This window comes from Morchella importuna (assembly GCF_003444635.1).
Source record: "Morchella importuna strain M04M26 chromosome Unknown Morimp01GS009, whole genome shotgun sequence".
NCBI lineage: Eukaryota > Fungi > Ascomycota > Pezizomycetes > Pezizales > Morchellaceae > Morchella > Morchella importuna.
In genome coordinates this window covers 1,154,691-1,178,598 of record NW_025763406.1, presented here as the reverse complement: position 1 = coordinate 1,178,598, position 23,908 = coordinate 1,154,691, and the positions used below count along the sequence as shown (strand labels likewise).

Sequence of the window (23,908 nt, the reverse complement as noted above, 5' to 3'; positions counted from 1 at the left end):
AAGAAACCCGCATCTCCGTTCTTTATCTCGGTTAGTAAATGGAACCCGAGTGATTCTACATGACCCACATATTAGTCAAACCAGCTAGAAAGATAGAAAAAGAACACCTAATGACCAGAGTCAACTTTTCTTCTACTTCAAACAACCCATGGTTTTCTATTGTGACGAGATCCATCGCCACCAAGGCTGGTGAAGCGGAGTTATAAATATTTTCCTATCGGTGTGCGAAGCGTCTCTATTTTGTAACTTCGCCTATCCCATGGGAACCGTGATCAGAAGTAACGTCTGCTCGCTTGAAGGGCTCAACTATAGATAGTCAGTTGGTAGGAATATCGTCCCCAAGGGAATCTGTGTTTTGTACATTTACAACCCTACTTTGACATTGCCGCGCCCCCGAAAAGGTTTGTACGCCTTATATAAGGGGTACTATGAGCCCTTAAATACCATGATAATAGAAAATATCATGTATAGTTTTTACTGGACAGTAAATGACGGATTGACTGATGATGAAGTAGCGTGAGTTGATGGTGGCTTACGGCTTCTGCATGGGGAGGTGACGTTGGAGAAAACGACATGTTATGCCAAGCCCTGACTACGCAAGAAAGTACTGGTGACTGTGTCAGAAGAAATAAACTTTTTTGGCGCATCGATACATGTAGCTGCAATCGATGTCCAGTCCATACCTCAATGTATCAGCTTCTTGAGAACTCAACTGATAGGTGCCTGGTCGCTGAGAGAAATCAGAAAGGGCAATCAATTGGCCTTGAGAAAGGAACCTTCCTTGATGGTATCAACGATATAGCGCACACACCACAGAGTAAAGAAAAAACCTCTCATCACGCTAAGCGAAATCAAGAATACTTGGTCATAATATATCACTCGAGTACACATGTTGTTAGGCACCAGCCGTAGTGGGCTTAGCTAAGGTAACGGGGTAAATTTTACACCACGACCTTGATTTAAAGCCAGCCGGGTAATTTCTTGAGATACTCTCGTGTCCATCCCCTACAAGCAGTACAATTAAACCAGCAGGGCATGGATCGAGCTCATCCTCAAGATATCGACTCATCAGCTTCCATGCTGCCCCCCCCCCCCCCCCCCCCCTCTCTCTCTTCTAGAGTAACGCGGCCGAGAGATACATGCAAGATAAGGGGCCATCTACATTGTAACAGATCCAGTCCAAATATTCGGTTCACTGGACAGCAGCGAGCAAATTCGGGTAAGCGAAATTTCGAAGGCTTCCAGTATAACAAAATCAACTAATCAAAAACCAGTCCAGCTAATCAAGAGGCGCTCCAGACGAAGTTGCTAACGGTCACCCTATTGTGTTGAGATGAATCTTTGTCGACCTTAGAAGACCCAATGCTAGGACATCTACCTAGTAACTACATGTATATGCCCTGGCTACAAACAACTTGCATGTCAAGATCCCGAGAACCGAGTGACCAATGGTGAGTCTCGGAAAGCAACATCCGGACAGGGTGTCAAACCAAACAAGTCCAGGAAACCTAGTCGGTTGGAGGTGCAACCGCTAAAGCTTATGACGACGTAGGAAACATTCATCTCAAGCGAGAGACAAATCCAACTGGTCCCACCTGAAATCCCTCTAATTCTACAGCAGCGAGAGGATATCCTGTCGTTCAGTATCAACAGCACATGTTGTTTCCAAACACACTACTCTTATCCCACTTGATAGGTCGTGCGCAATATCCTAACAGTCAAGCAAGGGAGGAACAAACGACAAAGTCTCATTGGTTGCGCAACTCTCGCACAGACATTTCCTTCACCAGCGCGTATCTCCAATAGGTTACTTTTGGTTAATAAGCTCAGCTAGGACCGACTCTACCGATCGGTCTAGTTCGCCCAGTGCTTGTGAGAATCGTAAGACTCTCAGCAGCAGCTGCCTGTCTGGAAAGAAAAAAAAAGATGGGGGAAATGGGAAGGGGAAAAGGGTGACACCGGGGAAAATTTCCCTGCCAGATAACGGAAGGACGGCCAAGGTCGTTAACCCTATCCGGCTTCTTGCCGAGCCTCATGATTGGTCACTCGGTCATCAGATTTGGACTAGGATCGCCAGCTCGCTGTTCAACATAAAAACAGCATGTCTCCATAAGCTTTGGTGGTGGCGCTTCAGCTGACCAGGTTTCCTGGACGCCTCCCTTTTTAACGAGGCCTTGGAGCGGGAACGCCAGAATTTAGAAAAGGGAGGTTGCGACCGCAGACGCGCTGCACCCTAATATATATGAGCGGCTATTTCTGCAGCTTCCGCGGTTAAACTAATAGAGCAGAATAGCCGATTAAAGTGCGCTGCCGGAGAATTTTTTTTATCTCCGTCCAACTAGAACAAGATTCTGAATTTGGAATCCGCGCCTAGACACCCGACCAAGAAAGTATGTACCCGCGCAACTAGAATTGGAAAGCGTAGAGTTGTTTGCTTATTCGACATCGAAAATCGCTCTTGTCGTACTACATGCACTTACATACACCAATAGCCTGTCCTGGTGCAGAATTCGCCGAGCGTTTCAAATTCCGGACCCGTAGCAAGCTGTGCCCTCTGCCTTCTGGGGTCCGGCCGACGGGAGATCACTCCGCTCGGCAGGTGGTTAGCCCATGATCACCTTAATCTTAAATTCTACCCTGGACGATAAGTGCGATCATGGAAATCATAAGAGCAGCGAACTAAAACATTCGGTTCCGCTGTGTTCATCTCAGGTATGACGAGTGCTGCGCTTGCAACGAATGATGTCGATAGCCGATTTTTTGGGGGGACGTTGGTGGGAGTGGCTTGCTTTTTGCTAAAGATTAAAAAGATTAAACAACTTGACCAAGAAACAAATAAGCTGACAGCATGCACCCACTCAGTGAGATACCCAGTAGAGCGTTTGCCTACTCATCTAGGCAAATTAAGGAGGTAAGGAAGTAAGAGTGAGTTAGTGCAATTACCAAGTGCAGATTCCCAAGAATCGCACACTGAGAGGCGACACATATGCAGGTGGTACATACAGAGGGAACGAAGCCTTCAAGGTAGGAAGGAAGCCATGAACGAAAGAGCCTCGTGTCTTTATTGGAATACTGTCGCCACAGAAGGAAAGGCCTTTCCTGCACCCGTTCCGTTGATTCATACTCTACATAATAATCTGACAAAAGAACGGGGGGGTATTAATATACACTTTTGCCCGAGGGGCTAACAAAGTACAAAAGAAATCGCTAAATTGAGGGCACAACTGAGGCATGTGGTCGGTGGTCGTCATTAAGAATGCGCACTAGAAATTTCTACCTGGAAATCTTTCTTCATCTGAATCCCATCCAAGCGATGATGAGCCTCTGGGGCCACCGCCAGGATATTCTCCTCGCTGTCGCAGTCACGACTAGCGCTGCCCGTGTGGGCACAGTATGCTGAGGCTCCCGAGCGCTTTTGCTCGCGGATGAACGAGAGCTCCATGGTACGCTTCGAGCGACGAGAGTTGTTTGAAACATAGCCGAGCGATGAGGGCTTGTTCGAGTGCTGGCTTCGCTCAGAAAAATACTTAAAGAACGGGGCCAGCGTAGGAATGCAAGTTGTGGTAATCTATGTGTGAGGAACGGGATTAGTATTGGGCTTTGGATGAACCGTGCCTCATTGTGCCAGTAAGCAAGTGATTCAGATTGGACCTACCCCAACGTTCATCTCGATTGTGCCCCAGAGGACCAGCATTGTAGAGTTTCCATTCTTTGCGATGGTTATGATCTGAACCATCCGCATGACCGAACAGACTGTGGTAAAGCTGAAGAGGGCAAAGAGACCAATGAGAGCCACCTTGAATCGGCGTTAGTGAATGACTCTTCAGCATGCGTTGATAAGTTGTCTTACCTTCTTTCTATTCGCAATCTGTGTTCGGAGAAAAATAGGAATCGGCAGAATGATGACGCAGATGTCAAAGAAGATGGTGTTTGCTATACTTGTGTAAGAACCCAGGCCATATCACCATATGATGGCCGAATACATACCTGCAAGCACATAGAAAGTGATGTCGTTACGAAGACAAGATCCCTCTGTTGCAGGAGCCCATGATTTTTGGACCTAACAAGTCAGTCAGTAATCATCCGGGAAACGGGTTCGAACGATCCGCTGGCGTTACTCACGGGTTTGCATTGAAACATCAAGACAAGAATGCCACCGATATGGGACAGCACGCAACCCCAGAGAATACACCAGGTAATTTGCCTATACGTCTTCTGCTTGCTCACAAGTCTGATGTACGCCAGACATAGAGAGACTTTGAATCCCGTGATGCCTAGCATGTAGAACGGCCGCCCGGCAAAATTGACCTGGAAAATCTGTCAGCCCCGCTTCAGTGCATGCAGAACTATAGAGTATCAAACAAACCTCCGAATATCTGTTTGCATTCACTTTTGGTCTGTCCTTTAGATCAAGGCCTAGTCCCCATCGTGTCTCTACAAATTCTTGTCAGACCCGAGTGATCAACGATGAAGATTCTTCATATACGCACGTTCAATGGTAAGGGCATTGTAGATGATACTGCAAACCTGCATGAACAACCAGATTAGCTGACGTACAATTGAGTTGCGGCTATCAATCTGTTAACTAACCACCGAGAAAACGATGACCCAGTCATCAGCTCCAAAGGTCTTCAGCATAAAAAGCCTCACATAGCACCGCAGCAATGTTGCTGCGACGGCAAGAGCTGTAAGAACCACACAGACCGGAATAATCATGGGGGCTTGGGACACAATGCCCGGTGCCAGGTTGTGAACCCACTGCATGTTTGTTGAAGGAGTGACTAGATCTGACTGTGGGTTTTCAAGAAGGAAAGGAAACTCGTGGGCTTGCTATATATCAATGATGCTCTTTCTCTCTTTCAGTCTGACTTCGGATTATCTTGGAAAAAACTAGGAAACCCGTTGATCTTAAACTAGTGCGAGATAGTAATAGACTTAGACAAGACTAGGGGGTTAACGGTCGGTCTGAGATTATCGATCACTATACTGCATGATGCGAGTACTCCCGGGTGATTTTTGCTTGATCCGGGGTACGGTTCGACCAATATTTTTTCTCACTTTCTGAAATTTCTCACATCCAACAGCATACAGTCTAGAGAGGGAAAGAGATAGAGAAAAAATAAACTGCAACAAATTGCTAGGATAGGCGACCCGGCCCCCAGGAACAAGGCAGGAAGGTGCTTAATACTTCAAAAGTTGGGATCTCAAATATCCGAGTAGGAAACAACTGGGTTTGGGGACGAATGAAGTGTGACAAGTGCGCATCAAAAGAACATTCCAAACCCCAAACTGAACTGAACACCCTACTACATAACAAATATCTGTCCAGACGACTCCTTGCTCCACAGTCCCGGGGCAAGGGGAGCAGTAGGAGGGGAGATTCGAAGAGGAAGAGGAAGATCACAATGAAGCTGTATGGAGGGTGGGAGACGTATAAGAAATTCTTCTGGCATGACAGAAACCTATCCTCGGCTCGTTTCAAGGATTGATAGGAAGCTAATCAAACTTCTGATCAGCTCCTCTACTCCTTGCTCTATGGCATGCATGAATGATAGAATATATGTGGGTAGGCCAATAGAGCTAGCGCACGGCTTAACTTGTGGTCCTGAATGTGGCATCCCAAAAGGAAAAGGCGATGCTCATCGAGATATATCGATATCTTACGCCACCAAAGTTAACTCGCCCTGTCGGTCGGTGTATGTACCTAGGTACTAGTGGGCAGATACCCAGAGTAGATAGGCAGAAAACATGCAGCACATATCATCCCCCCCAATTTACTACAAAGGCTAGTATTACAAGGTTCTTAGTGTAAACTTGCGCTCCCATTCGGCAGATCGAAGATTTTTTGATCGTCGCACCGCCCCGGTCGCAAAAACCTGACAGCCTATCATTGGCGGATTAGCTCCATTTGTTAAAGGGTGCGTAAAAGCCAATTACACTTTTGACTTGCAGGGATCCCCATGGAATAGCCGGGGGATTTGATCCCAGCGCCATTTTTGGTGGATATCCAGTACATTACCCTCCACCGGCACCAGAACCAGCTCCTTCCTTCTCCAACTCCCAAACGTTTTTCATGTCTAGCAAGTTTGAGGTATGAAGGAACAAAAGTTAGGATGTTCTATCTATTCGTTGCCGTGCTTTAATAACGGCCCGTGCATGATATATCCTCTATCCTGCAGACACCCAGCCCCCCCCCCCCCTCTCCCCTAGCTATTATACTTCTATGGGCTGATACCTAAGAGGAAGTTCGTAATATGTAGCCTCGTGTCTCTTTGTGCCATCTTTGCGTTATTTTCCCAAACTGTGTTGTAGAGATATGCACCTCGCGGCCGTTTATGCTTGCCATTGTAAGCGAGCGAGCAAAGTCTAACTACTATGTACAACTCTCGTCCCTCCTGAGCCGCGTATAAACGCATGCGCAATGCCCTTAGTACTACTCTAGCGAGAAGTGTAATGAGTAATGATAATTACCCTTGAAAGTGTGATTGCCAGCGGGGGGCAGAAAGCAATTATAGGGAAAAAAATCCACAAAAAGACTTGGAGTCGTCTCGCTCCAATGGTTGAATAGAGTTGACCTCCTTCTACGCTTGCTTCTCCCCTAATATATTACTACCTACATATCTTCACTGCCTACATCCTTCCTCTCTTTTTTATACTTATCCTGTCCCCCTACACTTGTCTCTTCCTTATCACCCCCCAGTCAGCAAAGAAGTGAAGAAGAAGAGAAAGGAAGAATAACATTTCATTGCAGAAAAAATATCACCACGTTTTTTTCTGAATTGCCTATGGAGAAGGATACGCACTCAGTGGTAGTTGGAGATGCATCCAGCAGCAGCTCACCCTCACCGACCACCGTCAGCCAATCCAAACATGCGGGCATGGATTCTGCACTGGCATACATCCAGAATGCCGGAAGCAATGGAGACGAGGCAACGGGGGCGAGTGACAAGTCTCTGCTGAGGAAGATCGATTGGAGGATTGTTCCCATCATGTTTGCATGTTACACTATGCAGTTTGTTGACAAAGTACTCATCAATGTGAGTCCCTTTTTGTTCTTATTTTTATATCTTTTGAAAAATTGTCCCTTGCATTTAGATGGATCTGCAAGAGGGAGGTTTTTACTTAGAGCTAACAGGTGTTGCCTTCATGTAGTATGCGGCTGTCATGGGACTGCCAAAGGACCTGAAGCTAGTGGGTAATCAGTTTACGTGGGCTGCAACTTCTTTTTTCATTGCCTACTTGGTTGCGGAAATCCCCACCGGTACGTATCACTATCAATGTTGGTTCGGGGCCTGAAAGAAAAGTACTGATAGTGAGGTGCAGGATACTTTCTTCAGAGGGTGCCGGCGGCAAAGTATTTGGCCATCAATGTAGCACTTTGGGGCGTTGCTACTGGCTGCACCGCAGCTTGCAAGAGCTTCACAGGTCTTCTTGTTGCAAGAATCTTCCTAGGCATATTCGAGGCTGCAATTGCGCCTTGTCTCACCATTATCACTAGTGAGCCCTTCCCATCTGCATTGTGCCCGAGAAAGAAAGATAGAAAGTACTGATATCAAAATGCAGGTATGTGGTACACCAAGAAGGAGCAGCCCGCCCGCTTCGGGTTCTGGTACTGCGGACTCGGGCTCGGCCAGATCGTCGGCGGCATAATCTCCTACGGCTTTCAGCACGTCAAGAACGCCTCGCTCGAAGGCTGGCGAGTCATGTTTATTGTCCTTGGGCTCGTGACCGTACTCATCGGCGTTTGGACATTCTTCTGCCTCCCCGACACCCCTATGAGCGCAAACTTTCTCGAGGAGAGGGAGATCGTTCGGGTACTGGAGCGGGTCAGCGAGAACCAAACCGGCGTGGAAAATAAGAAGTTCAAGATGTCGCAGGCGGTAGAATTAGCAAAGGATCCGCAGATCTATCTTATGCTTATGATCACTGTTTTGGTAGGCTTCCCTTGCGTTGGACTTTCCACTAGTTGTTTTATGCATTGCATGCTGATGTCTCTGTTTTTGTTTTTACTAGTGTTCGGTTTCAAGTGGTGTTATCACAACTTACTCGGCAACCCTGATCAAGAACTTTGGCTACACGTCGCCCATTGCGGCCCTGCTCAACATGCCCTCTGGCATCATCAGCATCGGAGTCACCATCCTCTCCGGTATTGCAGTGGGTATGAGCTCAAACAGGTGGTTGTGGATCGCCGGCTTAGCTGTTCCGGGAGCTCTTGGTGGAGCCTTGATGTCGTTCCTGCCAAATAGTAACAAGGGTGGTCTTTTAGCGGGTATCTATTTGGTCAATTCGGTATGTCTCTGATTCTGATTCCGATATGTGGGGGGCGGGGAATGATCGACAGTAAGAAGATGCATGTCTGACTCGACTTTTTTTTCGGTAGATCGTCGCGGTATTGATCATTGTCTTTAACTGGGCCGCTTCAAACATTGCCGGACACACGAAGCGGTCTATCGCCACGTCTCTGATTGCGGGTGCTTTTTCAATTGGAAATATCATTGGCCCTCAGACTTTCCAGGCAAAGGACGCGCCAAAGTATGTTCACCTGATACAGCGTCTTCGAAAAGAAAAAAAATATTGATGCTAATATTGGTATAGCTTTTATCCTGCAAAGATTGCGGTTCTTGTTACCCAGGCCGGTGCAGCACTATTTGCGGTCCTGCTGAGGTTCTACTATAGCTACCAGAACAGCTTGAAGGAGAAGTGTTCGCAAGAGTTAAACGAGCAAACTGATGACACTATTTCTGAGGAATTCAAATGGGGAAACAGTAAGTTCCATTCCCTTGTACTACATGTACTCTCCAGTTTTCTAACAGATATACAGTGACTGATAGGGAGAACACCCGGTTCCGTTATGTCTACTAATCGGTTCTTCCAATTTTGTATTTTCCGTCTTTTTTTCCCCTTTTTTCAGCATCGAACTATATGTTATCACTTACCTCTCTCTGGTGGTCTTCTTGTTTTTTTTTTTTCTCTCCTTCGGTTTTGGGTGATTTGCATGATAAAGGCCCCTTGTTTCTGAGCGTATGTATGGTTGTTTGTGTATACGGCGCGGTATATATTAATATAGATGATGATAGATAAAAAACTACCATCAAAATACCATATAAACAAAACTCCCCATGCATGACCATACGTACCTGCGGCGAGGCCCTCTAAGTGAAAGAGCTTGGCCAAGTACATGTAAGTATGCATATAGGTAGCAGATATGTTTTATATCATTCGACACAGCGCTAGCCAGCATCCTCGGACCAGAACTACATTGGGAGCCTTGCTTTATTAAAGGGCTCATTTAAACCTCGAGGGATGGTTCTCGAACTATTGTCAGGCTACATAGTAAAAAAAAACCCACCGGGGGGGTAGCAGTGGTATTTACCCACAATTCAAGGCGTGCAGTTTGATTGATATCCGCGTATGCTATTCTTACGTATGCAGGTGACAATGACTTGCGGTGATGGGGGGAAGATGCTTACATACCCTCCTTGCGTATGTAATAAGGGATGGGATGGGACGGGATAGGGGTATAAATGACAGGAGGATGTACCTCGATTTAACGTTCCATGTCGGGAGTGCTTAATTAATCGACAATCGAGGCGAGCGAAAGCCTCACATATCCCGACCCGCAGTATTCCCCGCCTCATGTGCGTACATATACACAATGTCATGTACATCCCTGTACCAATCCCGTCCCTGTCAAGAATCCTGGATCTCATCCTAAAGATTCCCAGTACGTGGGGGGAAGGCGCCATGGTGGTTCGGGGACAATGCATTGACCACTGGAGGTGGTTCGTGGGCCAATACCAGTACGTGTTTTCAAAGCTGTCAAGAACCGTGCGCAGGTAACATATTACGAGTAGCTATGTACCTAGGCCGGCTCCATGGATTTCTGCTTGTGATAATGTTGGACGGCATTGATCTTCTTGAGTGAATGTAATGTTTGATCCGTGTGTGAAGTTCGAGGGGGGTACGTATGAATGCCAGCGAGTAGATGCCCCGACCATTGCATGACATGTCCTGTCCGGCAATTCGGAATTGAAAAATGTTTCCCAGGATACTTCGTGTTCCCTGCCAATAATTTTTCCATACAGAAGTGGCTAGGCGAAGCTGCATGATTATCTGGGAATGGCAATGGTATTTTCCATACCGTAATTTTTTGATTTAACCAGAAACGGATTATTACTATTGCGGTACTTGCCGTTAAACTATACAATTATACTAAGATAGTAAATCCAGCCCGTCTTCATAGCTGTTTCGGCCAGCCTTGATGTCAAACATGACGCTCAAATATCCTCGGGGTCAGGATGTAACATTAGTATCCCAAATATTCGATATTGCCATACACAGAACCACAAATGCTTTATCATCTAGGTCCAATAGTAGAACCGTAATTTGGAGATTTGGAATTGCATGTGCCCCTTTTTGTATGAAATTCTCCAGCAATTCCCCGTTAATCTTGTTTTGAGGCGTTTTTGAAGGTAGGGCTTTTGATAATAAAGCATTCACGGTGGTTTATCTTTTATGCGCATGTGTATGAAAATCTTAAATGCAATAGCTTATGGCGTCTCCGTAGCACCATAACGGCACGTCAGCATCTTTCTCCGCGCAATCTGAACCCGAACCATCGGTTCAATCTCGTACGACTTGTCCCGAGGTCGAGTGACTGTTTGAGATCGAGATGCCCCTGCAGCAAGCTGGTAATTTGGACACAGAGACTGATCCAGTGGGTAGGAGTCGCTAGTGCGCATATCTGGAACGCTCGGGCGGCAGAAGTAAACGCTGATGTGTTCGACAAATAGCCGCTCTGTCTATCGCAGCAGAATACCGAGCAATTATAATCACGCCACCGTGTAGATACGTGTACTTATTGAAGGGCTTTCTTGCGCGATGATAATCTAACCTCGTTCTGCTCAGTATCTGGTCTCTGGACAATGGTCTTATTAATTATGATGTGAGCTGCAGCGGTTGATTGGGAGTTCTGAACAGAGTATGAGTCCATGAGATCCGAGTATGATTGTGAACCAACTAGATAAGAATATTAGATAGGAGCTTTAGGCTCTATGTCGATAGCCGCGCGAATAGGAGGACTAGAATCTATCCTTTGACAATTTGATAAAACCCATTCCAATTGATGACTGAGGAGGTAGACCTGGCGGGGTTAGTAGTTAAAAAGAGTGAAAGGGGATGATGAGGGTTTTGAGAAGATTCCATCGAAGGGCATGACTGTGTATATTTCTTGTGAGCCCTTCGAGAAAAGTTGATAAGACCATCAATATTCCGAGCAGAGATGGTTGTGGATCTTGCGGGAGACCGCTGAACAAGATTGATTGATGAAGCTACCGACACGCATCTCAAACAGCCACTTTGAATCTAGCCGTCAACTCCAACTCGAACCTCTACTTCGCACATGGCCCCTCGCGAATCTCCTTCCTCATATCTTTACCTACAAAATCATTCTCAAATACAGGCCCACCGGCACCTCATATTCGCACAGACTGCCTAAAATGCCATCGTAGGAGCTTGTCAGACATACAATGAGGATCCGCCTCATCACAACACACTGGATCCAAAGTCCATCCATCCATTCCATCCAGGTCTACATCAAACACCACAATCTTGTAGTTATCCTATTTAATAATCAGCGTTATGAATAAAAACCCTAGAAATTTAACTCACATCCGGATTCACTGAGACCAAATACTGATCAAATAATGAATGAACATGCTCCCTTAGAAGGAATCCATTCTGAAGCGAATTAATTTTCGACACTCTAACAGTATCCTTGTCCGTAATCCATTTCCCGTAATTCCACTCGATCCACAGATTCTCTTTCTCCAAAGGAAAGATATGAGCTACATCAAAGCTAGACCATCTATAGGAGCCCTTTGGTTCACCACACCGGATATAACACATCTTCCGTCTCGATTACGTATTCCGTCACGAAAAGTGTCCTCTCGACCTGAAACATTAGAAATTATGCGTTTTATCCACTCCTCGTCACTGACCTCAATAGAACATGGCTAACTTTAGACAAATACTATGAGCCCTCCACTGGGTACTCACTATCGCAGTATATATCGTATGCTCCAGGCTGCAAAGAATTGTCACTCATCGACACAATGTGACCAGAAGCTCTTTCCTGAACACGTATCGGAGTCTCCGTAACAAGAATGATCCCTAGTAATGATGGGCACGAGACTCACAGTCCCGAGACCTAACGAGACGACCCTGGGACAAGACGAGATGTCTCGAGAGTTTTTTTCTAAATCTCGAGATAAGTCTCGAGACCTCCGAGTGATGTTAAATGATTCAAAGCGAGGTGCTTCCTGGTATTTAGGCCTCCTCATGCCCAGGCTTCCTCATGCACCTCTTTTGAAAAATCGAGTGTGTATTTCGGCCCCAAATTCTATCCATCATTTCTTGCCAAGAATATCTAGTCCCTGTTCCAAAATGAGCATTAGTGGATTCAGGTACAAATTCCTACCTCAAACCCAGATTGAGTTTAGCTTATATCAATCTCGAGATTCGTCTCGAGACTTACCTCAGGTCTCGAGACTTCCGAGACCATGATGGGACGAGACAAGATGCCCATCATTAATCCCTAGCATCTCGAGGAAACTTGATTCCGTAACCGAGCCATTCTGGATGAGTCCACCGAGGGCATCGCCAGCCTTAGTAGAGTCGTAGAAGTGTACGTTGCGAAAGTGTGACCGATTTGACGCCATGAATAGATAGAAGACTAAGAGATTCCGTCCACTGATGGGGGGAATCCCCATTATATACTCTAGATGTGGCTCGTTCCAACTTGGGAACGTTCCCAAGTATAAGAACTACATAGGCGGTATCAGATATTTCACATTACACTCATAAAACTTGTCCAAAATAGGTAGCGAAGCGTTCCCACCCTCTTTTCCACTTCTTATACCAAATACCAAATCCCCCACTAAGTGTTAACCAAAATAAACTATTCACAGAACTAAACGTTCTATCCCGAAATCGACAGCCACGACATGGCCGTTCCGCTGTATTGAAATCTCAAAACTTCCACTCCTCCCACCACCAGCCATCTACAGAACCAACCAACAACAGCCACAAGCCAACCTTACACACAAATATTCACAGCGCGAAACTCCATCCCTTCAACCCAAGTTTTCACCGCAGTCACCATGTAGGCTCCTCTCGTGAACAAAGAGAATCCACACATAATTCCAGCGAGATGGAACTCTGGCTGTGAGCCAAAGCTGCTGGACACCAACCCCAAAGATTTAACCACCAGGTCAATCAAAGTGGCAGCTATGAACGGAACACGGATACAACGCCTGCATACATGTTAGGGTGAAAACACGACATTTGTGAGACATGTGGATATCCCCCGCATTAATAGGATTGAGACTAGGACTAGGTTAGACACCGGTAAAGTCAATAGCACAATCATCACCTGCAGGTTCAGCGGGCCATACCTAGAGTTGAAACCAGAACGTTTGAGCGGCATGGCTAGTGCCGGATGAGGTGGAAATTCAAAATTATTTACTAAGTGAGTGGAAGTCGTACGAGTGATAATTTATGATGCAAAATTGCCCGCCAACCACATGTCTTGGGATTAATGCCCAGTTGGATATCGTGAATATTTATGTGCTTCAGGGATATCCTCACAAAGAGTTTCCGGAAATTCTCTGACAACGACGCTGCCTTACCATTATGCTTGAAGTCAGACGATCTATAGATCGTTTCTGGGTCAATTGCAGAACTAGTCCGATTGGTCATTACCTTTTTATCTACCTCATCAATGGCCCAGAAACCACCGTATTAAGCAGACTCCGACCTTGATATCAGTATATCGTCCTTAATACTGTCACCCGGCTACACTTAAGCACGACCAGCGCACTCCATATTTGGTTGGTCCATACCGCTATGAACAAATGACGTACTCTAGATACGTACTTCAATTCCAGAGACGAAAGATCAAGGGTTAAATGGACAGGGATTGTTGATGTAAATACGGGAAAGGTCCGCTCGTTGTCGCACGGACCAGGTACAGGTATGTATTTAGAGTAGTAACTTAGTACAAATCAAGTGCTGTAGTACTAAAAAAAACCTATCGTACGTCACTCACTACATTCTAAATACTCTTCATCGTGAAATCTCTGATTCGCAGTAATTCGGTGTAGGTACAAGATTAATAATGCAGCAAGACATTAAAACATGGCAGAGAGTAGATAGAAACGAAAGGGCCGTGTTTCTGTTCCACACTGTTAAGTACATTGCGTAACTGCCATGAAAACGTAGAAATAAAGTAAATGAAATTGGATATGACGCAAGTACGATAAAAGGGGGGAAGAAACGATGCCGGAACAACCAAGCACCGCAAAGAAAGAAAAAAACACAATCATGCTACCGTAATTCAGATCACACCGCCCCAAACACCACATTTTGCTTCTTCAAAAATCAACTATTTCATACCCAGGAACCAGTGTCCTTTAAATTTCTCTAAAGATATCCCCATAAACTCTAAACAAACACTGGCACTTGTCTATCTGAATTTGGCGACACATCTACCCATGACCTCTCCTTGGCATACAAGCTCGGCATTAAATTCAGACCCGTCAAGAGTGAGATAGATATCGAAGTAAACCCTGTAGAATGTTCCCTGGGGCGTATCCATGCGCTCAAAATCTTTCTCGAGGTTCTTCCGCGAGAGATCAGAGGTGAGGGTAACGACTTCCTTAATACCTATTTGAGCGAAGGTATGTCAGTAATTGCTACCAAGCATCACAAGAATTATTTCAAGGGGACTAACGTGGATCTTTAGTGTATTCTGGGCAAACATCGTCGTCGCAGGCGTACAAGATATCCTCGTACATAAGTGTTGCACCAGGAGCAACCTGTCTGAAGAACGAGACCTTCACGGGCTCGCCAATCTTGACACGCTGTCCTTTGGTCACAAAAATCTGGCGGGTGTATTTGCAGCGATCCTTCCCATCAAGACTGGGAACACGGTATTGCTCGGGGTGGTGGCCTTCCTTGAAAGGTTGCAGGGTAGCCATAAGGTAATGTCTACGGGCCACACGAGATGTTACGACCTTCTCGGTGATACCGGCAGTAACGGCACCCTTGACAATGGCAGCTACGGAGTCCATGGGACGAACAACCTTTGACTGGAACTGTGGGGGTACGTGAAGCTTGATCTGCTGGAACAGATATTCTGATGCACCGAAACCACCGACAACCAAAACATTCTGTGGTATAATATCAGTAATCCGTAATATAACGAGTGATCAGTGAGAACAAGCCTACCTGAAGCTGTCTGTTTTGCGCTTGGATGGCAATGATTTGATTTCTAACCAACTCCAAAATTCTGTTGACGACAGGCTCGAAGCACTGTAGAATTTCTTCATTGGTGAAAGTCATGTAACCCTCCTCAATCCCGGCTTCTGGGAACTCAGCCTCGATACCCACATCCACAGCCCATTTCTGTCCATTATTCCTGAAATCCGCCTTGATACGGTTCTCAAAGTCCATGATACACTTTGCGTAAACCTTCCCGGCAGTCCTAGATCCATCCGGAAGCTTCATCTTCCGAATCTTGGCACGAAGAATATTTGAGAAATTTCTGTTTAGTGCTGTCGAACCACAAGAATCACCAGATCCGGCAGTACATTCAGCCACTGTGAATGGGACTTCTTCCTCAACCTCGTATGCAATCAAATCGACAGTTCCACCACCACAATCGACAATCAAAACTGCGTCATGAACTTTAAGATTTAATAGACCGGTCTTTGAGCAGAACATAGCGGCAGCCTCAGGCTCAGTAATCAATGTCAACCTATTGTCATTTTCATCTCTGAGGAATCCGGCCTGGATAGCAGCGGCCCTAGTCGCAGCCTTTCCAGCATCGTTCCAAATAGCAGGCACAGTAAGGAAGTAACGGATGTTGCGCTCCTCACGATTGAAGACCTCTCCTAGTGTCTTTTGCAGCTGAGCACGCATGGCTTGGCGCAACTTGAAGAGGTAATCTGCCGCTACATCGATCTCGGACTTTCCAGGAGGAAGTGGGGGAAGGTTAATGGGATCGATATATGTGTTTCCGGAAAGCATGAGTTGAAGTTTAAACCATTCAACCTATAGAATATGTCAGTATCTCATTTGTACAAGCAAATACAACCCAAAATATTGTTCCAAATTTCTCCATATACGTAAAAAAAAAGCTTAACAATTTAAAACCCTTCATGTATATCAAGATATAAAGATGTAGATAATGCTTGATAAAGCAGGGTAGTTTTTTATAGATCACGATCATAGAGTGGCTGCTGTGGATGATATATACCTTTTGCACACCAGGTTTAGGATACCCAGTTGGAGCCAAGGCATCGGCGATATCAGGACCCCAACCAACCACCTTTTGGTATTGGTCGTAGTAAAGAACCGTTGGGATCTAAGATGACGGAATTTAGTACTCATTTACCAAGCTTTTTAGAGGCTTAGGACCAACCTTGTTCTTAGTTTGGTTACCTGCACCTGGCCACTCTGTAATGATGTCCTCCTTGGCCTCTTGGTCTGTTGCGAAAGCGAAAGCAACACCACTAAAGGTTGTTCCCTATCACCAAAATCTACTTGTTAGCTTGATTTTCTCCCCAGTTCCGCTAAGCCGAAACGATATAATCGAATATTAAGATTATCACTGACAAAATCAATCCCGACAATCAACTGCGCCTTGCTCCTGTTTGTGCCTTCAACCTCCGCAGCTCCTGGCCTATGGTTAGGGTGGCCCATTGTGTTGCCATGGCTATCTCTGTGGTTCATGTGCGGCTGTCCTGCATACTGTGGGGGGTGGCCATATTGTGCAACAGCTCCTGGGGGAGGATGCATCATCCCTGGTGGGGGCAGACTGGGAGGAATGCTTCCGATCTGGCCAGGGCCGTATGGACCTTGAGGTGGCATCGGGCTTGTAGGTCTATTTGCGCCTCCGGGACCGGGATGTGGTACTCCTGGGGAAGGACCTTGGTATGGAGGCGGATATGAGGACGGTCGAACTACCTGGCCAACCTGACCAACGTTTGGAGGTGGTACGGAAGACTGACCTTGGTTCGGTGGAGGCGACGGATTATTATTAGCGCTACTTGCCTTCCGACCGGGAAAGCCGAAACGATTAAGACGGCTACTGAGTGGAGTAGACATCGTGTAAGTACGAGAGGGAGACGATAGTGTTTATAGGGTAAGAAAGAGGCAGTGGTGTAGAGAAAGATAAGTTGACAGGAGATGAGGGCTGGATGGTAATGGGAGTCGTCGAGTGTGGAGGGAGGGTTGACAATGGTGAGGCTGAAAGTGAAAGTTTAGAGATCGGATCTCAAGTGCAGACTTCCTTCCACAACACAACAACTTCAAAAACGATGTACCAAATGAAGGATACGAGAGGATTCAACGCAGAGAATATCCGCAAAAACAAGAAACCAGCGGTTTCTGGTTAATTGGGGGGTTAAGGGAGCACCAGCCAGAAATGGCAGCAGTGTTAATAGTAACCTCAATCTCAAGATGGGGAGCGAAGGTGATGACGGATCAGCGAGATATGATAATTCAGAAGGGAAAGTGGATAGGAGGAGATTGAAAGAAAGAGGGAGAGAGTGAGAGAGATGTTAGCTTTTTTTTTCTTTTGGCTCTCTTTTTTTGCTAGAGTTCAGCCGTGCGGCTGGACGACCAACTCGGCGAAAAGAGGGGGTGGTGGAGGGGAGGTGTGGCAGAGGCGGAGCAGTAGCTTCCACTGAAGAGACGCACAAGCACAAAGCCGGATGAGACAACCACTACTTGTTCTCGTTTCACAGGCGATAATTGGGAGGTTACACACAGGAAGCGAGCGAGTACGATCGTGAAGAGAGAGACCTACATGTATGTACCTTCTCTACATACAAGTCACTCATCCTGTGGAGAAACCAGAAGGCACGATATCTCTCTTCATGAAGAGAATCTCGAGCAGATTGGTACTGCTGACTGAGAAACCCCTCCGAAACGTATCTGCAGTATCTATCTCACTTGTGCATGCCGTAATCTACCTACACACCGAAAGGGCGGGGGGAGTACGAGAGCAGTGAGCTCTCTGGCCTGCAGCTTCTCGGTTACTCTATCTTTGGCTGCTGCCTGCTGGCAACCCAGGAACTTCCCCCCCCAACAGTAAGCAGTTACCAGTCAAATCAGCATGCATGCCAGGTCTCAGGAATTTGTGGTGGCTGTGCGGTGCAGTCCTGCAGCGTGGAGGTGGGGGACTACCTACCCCTTTCTGGAAGTAGGGCTGAGCGAGTGGTGAGGGTGCATCGTGAGTTTGTGCTTCTACGACTTTTTCATAAAGCAGCTTTCGGACTCAGTTCCCGTAAAAAAGGATAAACTCCATATGACAGGCACTCTATTCAACCAGTACAGCAGTGCTCATGATGACAATCGTTCACCAGAACTCCCTTCCCCTCAAATTTCTACTATTTACTTAGCGAGAGGTAGAAAAGGGAGAAAGAGGCACATTCTTCTTTCGCCCCGGTGAGCCTTGAGGTGCCGCCTAGCAGCGTCTTTAAAAAGAAACTAACTGATCTAAACGGGCACCGAGCGACCCGCGTGGTCTCGCCAAGCCTTAGCCGCAAAGAGCCCCATTCACTAATATCTATCTAATCGTCCTTTTCTAATCGTAGCCTTCCTACTTTCCTTAATCGCGGTGAGATCATCGTATGGACTTACCAAAAGAATTAGCGTTGGGCTATGTTACGAGCTAGGTTAACCGTTTTTATCTAAGTGGCACCCTAAATAGGTGGATGATTTCAGAACTAAAATTCAAATTCCCAAAAAGGCTTTCTGGAACAAATAAGCTCTATTCTGCTGTGCTGATATCACAACGTTTCCAGATAACATGAACAATAACCTAAAGAGCAGCAGCAGCTTCCCATGAACATCACGACAATTGTACTAGAGAGTGCACATCGAATGATAAAACCAGCCCCTTCTTAATCAAAGAAACTCAAAAGATGCGTCACAGCCAAAAAGTGTCAGCAGATGGGAATTCCTTAGTCCTAGGCACGTACTTTTATTAACTGCCAAAGGGTTTCTGCATTCGGAAATTTCCGGTAACTATCGGTCCTGATCATTATCACTCACTCGCATTCTGCCACTGGTAGGGTCTAAAGTGAGCCCCTATCAAGAATCAAGAATCAAGCGTCGACCCTTCGATTGTCTCATTGATTCTTGCCCTCTTGCCGTTGGTATCCTTTATCATGCCATTATGTCATCCAACACAGAGTTTGTACAACCTTGCTGTGACCATGTACGACCGCACTGATTAATTCTGCGTGTTCATTTCTCCGAGTCTACTCTCTCCCCATGGCCACTCAAGCCTTGAATGTCAGAAGAGGGCAGGAAGGGTTTAAGAGGGCCCACACGTATCTAGTGACGGGTAAAAAACCGAACAAGCATTCCCCAGTATTAATATCTTAGCCCCTATCAAAGAAGGAACATAGATCGGTTAAGATAGAGGGATGTTCGCGCTACATTCTAGATTATTTTCTGACCGACCACGCCCTACCGCATTTTGGTTAGATCATTGCAGGTACTCTAGAGTACCTACATGTATGATAGTACTATCAGTGACAGATGATTGGTGGTATGTACAGTACCTACATAAGAGGAAATGTCTTCCTCGCTTTAAATTTCTGTGGCGCAGCACCCCAAGAAGTTCGTATTAAAGCAACTTAAGAGATATAAAAAAAGTCTCGGCTTGGATCGAGTGACATGTCTCGCCTTCTGAAACCTTTTACATTTGAGGTTTGAGATCTCTAGACCTGAAACATTGGTCGGCCAGTTTAAAAACTTCAATAAGTTTTAACTATCTGCAGCTAACCATACTTCCGAAGAGAAAACAAACCGCTCCGATACCGTGCTCACGCAAGTACAGTCTTCCTAAGGATATAGTCTATCATCGATTAATCAAATCCATCGAATTAATGATCCTCTTTAGAAACTATCCGAGGATTATGGCTAATCCCTTAAGATACGCCTAGAATGGCTACAGAAAGTTAAGCCTTACTATATACCATGGCAAGTCAGAAAAACATTCGTAGGTGTATGTTGAAAAAATAGTGTTTTGTTTTCATGGCTACCTTCTGATAATTCACCCTCACGTGACGAGAATTTATCTAAAGAAACGGATTGGCTACATACAATATGTAGGTACGTGATGCATCAATGATGTAATGAGGTAAGTTAAGTAGTCGCCCTTAAGCTTCTTGAGTGCTGCTTCCCACATGTGGCACCACGTGCAGTTATATATGCTTCTTAAGTTCCCGGATTCACAAGCCACCGCAACCGTTGTGCAGCATTCGATTATCAGCACTCTTCATACATGCAATTGTGTGTCATGAGGGCGCTTACAATTTTGACCCCTTCCCATATTATGAGTCTAAATTAGATACACCACACGTATGTGGTAAAAATGAAGTATAAAAAAAAAGTCGATTACCCTGCAGAAAACGCATTGATGCTTCACGTCCGCGCCGAACAACTGAGTAAGCGTCTCGATAACGGCAGGTTCGTATGTACGAGAAATTTAAGCGCCCTGTCCGTTAGATGTCAGTCGATTTGTCTATTTGAGCCTTGAGGCATGAGCTCCATTTTGTGCCCGAAGTGTTATGTATGTTTGTTGCTAGCTAGGAGTGCCTGTGCAAACAACTCTAATGAAATTTCAACTACAGATAACACCGCCACCCCCTGAAGAGATGAGGATATTGATTGATGGTCTAGAGACTAATCGAGATGCTTACACTTGAGCTAGTGCCCCGAATGTTGGGGACAGAGGAATCTGCCCTTGTAGAGTTGTATCAAGTTGCCTATACATAGGTCTAGTTCAATACAGCGACCAAGTACTGACCTACAACTATGAGTCATGTCATCTCATATTGGTGTGGGTCCTTGAGTATCTAATGCGTAGCCTTCAGAATGATAGGTGAAATACCCTATGGAGTTAATGTCGGCCTTACTTGTAATTCGGCATTACTTCATGGATTCTGATTCGATACTTCATGGAGCCTGATTCGGCACTACATGTAATCATGGAGAATGATTCGGTTAAAGGGTAGAGTATTATCCTACTGGTAGGAACATTCGGGTCCTGGCCAATTGCTGGCATAGCTGTTCGGATTACAGCAAGTTTCATAATACTAGGCTCAAATTACTTTCACACACATATAGTGTGATCCTTCAAACCTTAAAATAATAGCCTATTTAGGAAGCCCGAGCCCGATATCCTCCCGAAGAGGCACTTTCAACTGCCCAGAATAGCCTATATAGGCTATCTTTCGAGAATTGTACAATGAGTTGAGAACACTTTCTAGGCCTAGTATTATGAAACTTGCTGTAATACTCGTAGCTCATGTCATACTCTACGAGTGTACTAGCCTAGTTCGGACATTGCAACCAAGAAGAGCGAGTGATACCTTATGATAGAAATCTCCTAGAGAGAAATCTATTTTGCATTTACATGTATTTCAAGAGTAATTGGGTATCATTTATTTGTATTCTGTACATATTTTACTTACTAGAAATATAGAACAACCTTTTTTATAACTGGTAGTTTTATTCTATCAGTAATTTCTAACTACATACTTAAGTATGATAAACGTACCTCAAATATCCAGCTCCGTATGTATATATATGCTCATAGAAAAGACATCCCCTAACATAAATATGCTAAACAAAAGAAAACACTCAAAGAAAGAAGTTATGGACGTAGCCATGTAAAGAAACAGTATGAGAAACCCCAAACCCAAACGCCACAACCATGAAACCCAAAACAACAATAATAATAAAAAAAAACTAGGCCCTAGAACCAGCTAGAATATAGTATATCGCCTAGGCCTGATCTTCGGCCTCCAAGAAATATCGCCCCATTAATCCCATCGCAATCCAATGCAGGAAAACCAGCTCCGAGGACCAGCCTAGAAAATAAGGAATATCATGCGCCCCATTATGCAGAATCAAGTCAACTCCCAAAAATGAAGATGCAAACAAAAGAAAAGGTTAAGAAAATAGGAATTATGCGAGAAACTCGCTTTTGTTCCGCTCCTTCTTATGTCGGGTTTTTCTCTTTTTCTTTTTTTTCCTTTCCCCTCATCCGAGGCGTTTAAAACACTCTCAGTGTAATCCAACTAAATGCTAAGAAACCAAAGGCGATATTCATAAATGTGAATTTGCCTATCAGTGATGGCGAAGCATCACTGCAAACATAACCCTGTGTTCTCCAATATTCGCATCCTAGATTCGAACCGGCAGTCCCAGGAACAACGTTAGTTGCCGCGCTATCCCCAACACCACCACTGCCACCACCAATTGTCGCGGTCGGGTATGAGTAAATTATTGAGGTTTGGAGGCCACCTCCTACAACTACCGTAGATAAACGCGTATTAAGAGAGGAAGGATACAACGTAGTATAAGATCGAGGAGGAGAGTATGTAGTAGTAGTAGCGCTAGAACCATATGAAAATGAAATTACGGTCTCACCTTGTCCGTTTCCGGTATTCGTGCCTGTACCAGAGCTTGAAGAGCCACTGCCAGTACCACTGCCAGTACCGCTCCCAGAGCCGCTCCCTGAACTGCTTCCCGTACCACTACCAGAGCCTGAAGCGGTCCCAGTCCCGCCCGATCCACAGCTACCAGATGGCGGCGCCCGGTCACCCTCACTTCCTCCATACTCAACAGTATCTCCCGGGTTTGGGAAGACAACATCTGTGCCTGAAGCTGTAGTGCAGCCGTTGCCAATATTGGCAAGGAAGAGAGTCGGGCCACTAAGTGCGTTGCTTGAGCCACCGGTAATCGTGACAACTGCACAATTCATATACATTTCGCGATTTCCAACGTTATTAAACCATGTCCTATTATTGGCTCTATATTAGACCCGTTTTCGCCCGAAGAAGCCTGGCCCGCGCGGAAAAAAATTACCATGCAAAAAGAACTTTTTCACCGGCAGGTGCACTGCTGGGAATTGGGAACTTAAATGTCTGATCTCCGCCGGGAGTTGCGTGGGGACAGTTTCCTATCCAGGATTTGATGACAATCCATGTTGTCCCCTTGTCATACGAAAGAGCGGCTTGGCAAGATCCACCTATCAAAGCAATGTTAATCAACTGTTTCCAAAACAATTTTAAGAACAGATATTTATTACCTCCATGAACAGCTGAACCAGCAATTCTAAATTACATGAGAGTAGAAATTAGCATCTATAGCATTCAAAAATATATTCAATTATAAGAAAAATTGACTTACGTCAAGGTCTGCGTACTTCCAGCAGCCCAGGTTTTAACAGATCCTCCCTGAGGGGTATCCAAGTCATCTAAATGTCCCCTACAAGGATAATTGGAGCCAGAGGGTGAAATTGGAGCTGTATAATCGAAATCGCCTTTTGATTCTAGATAGAACGGGTTGTCTTTGTAGTTGATTGGGGGAGGGTCGGACATGACCATATGTGCTGATGAAGGTGCAATAAGGGATAGTAGTACAAAGCATAATAGGATAGCTGCCAGCAGCACTTTTGGGGTTGCCATTACTGAAGAGTTTGATGAGGTAAAGATAAAGAGCTTGTAGTTTCTTCCGGAGGATGGGAATATAATATACGGTAGAACTCGATGGTGTGCCGAGGTAGCTAAGAGATCTGAGGAATGAGAAGTTGAATTGTGTCGAGACCTGTGAACTTAAAGTAATGTTAGAGTATCTAAAGAAAAAAGGTCAGTTCAAATTCTCCTGTAATTGAGTCTTGTTGGCGTGTGTTGTGCGGGAGGATCCGATGGGTTCAATGGGATCCGGGTTCAAAATCTGGTTTCAATTGAAGCAGAAGAGATATTGGTGAATTCTGAATACGTGGAACTCGGCAAATGGAATTTGATAGATGATCAAGGGG

General features: G+C 45.4%; 5 protein-coding genes across 5 annotated transcripts; 1 reads left to right on the top strand and 4 right to left on the bottom strand.

Moving 5' to 3' along the window:
- Window positions 1-3,125: 3,125 nt before the first annotated feature.
- LAJ45_04085 (uncharacterized protein) lies at window positions 3,126-4,764 on the bottom strand (the record flags this gene model as incomplete). Its single annotated transcript, XM_046113666.1, has 9 exons — window positions 3,126-3,137; window positions 3,278-3,568; window positions 3,656-3,796; window positions 3,851-3,933; window positions 3,988-4,060; window positions 4,123-4,308; window positions 4,367-4,434; window positions 4,491-4,527; window positions 4,591-4,764. The coding sequence occupies 9 exons, from the start codon at window positions 4,762-4,764 to the stop codon at window positions 3,126-3,128; spliced, it is 1,065 nt and encodes a 354-aa protein (XP_045973395.1).
- A 2,021-nt stretch (window positions 4,765-6,785) lies between these two features.
- Window positions 6,786-8,862, top strand: LAJ45_04084 (uncharacterized protein; the record flags this gene model as incomplete). Its single annotated transcript, XM_046113665.1, has 8 exons — window positions 6,786-7,037; window positions 7,153-7,261; window positions 7,324-7,497; window positions 7,564-7,934; window positions 8,014-8,289; window positions 8,381-8,532; window positions 8,596-8,765; window positions 8,822-8,862. The coding sequence occupies 8 exons, from the start codon at window positions 6,786-6,788 to the stop codon at window positions 8,860-8,862; spliced, it is 1,545 nt and encodes a 514-aa protein (XP_045973394.1).
- Window positions 8,863-10,858: 1,996 nt separating this feature from the next.
- Window positions 10,859-12,562, bottom strand: LAJ45_04083 (uncharacterized protein; the record flags this gene model as incomplete). The annotated part of the gene is made up of 7 exons (XM_046113664.1): window positions 10,859-11,019; window positions 11,528-11,621; window positions 11,671-11,826; window positions 11,894-11,953; window positions 12,000-12,014; window positions 12,469-12,474; window positions 12,536-12,562. 7 exons carry the CDS (start codon window positions 12,560-12,562, stop codon window positions 10,859-10,861), a joined length of 519 nt encoding a protein of 172 aa, XP_045973393.1.
- A 1,962-nt stretch (window positions 12,563-14,524) lies between these two features.
- LAJ45_04082 (uncharacterized protein) lies at window positions 14,525-17,169 on the bottom strand (the record flags this gene model as incomplete). The annotated part of the gene is made up of 7 exons (XM_046113663.1): window positions 14,525-14,724; window positions 14,792-15,230; window positions 15,289-16,113; window positions 16,319-16,426; window positions 16,484-16,588; window positions 16,678-16,991; window positions 17,073-17,169. The coding sequence occupies 7 exons, from the start codon at window positions 17,167-17,169 to the stop codon at window positions 14,525-14,527; spliced, it is 2,088 nt and encodes a 695-aa protein (XP_045973392.1).
- A 4,969-nt stretch (window positions 17,170-22,138) lies between these two features.
- LAJ45_04081 (uncharacterized protein) lies at window positions 22,139-23,555 on the bottom strand (the record flags this gene model as incomplete). The annotated part of the gene is made up of 5 exons (XM_046113662.1): window positions 22,139-22,269; window positions 22,516-22,886; window positions 22,954-23,116; window positions 23,177-23,202; window positions 23,278-23,555. 5 exons carry the CDS (start codon window positions 23,553-23,555, stop codon window positions 22,139-22,141), a joined length of 969 nt encoding a protein of 322 aa, XP_045973391.1.
- Between the last annotated feature and the right edge of the window lie 353 nt (window positions 23,556-23,908).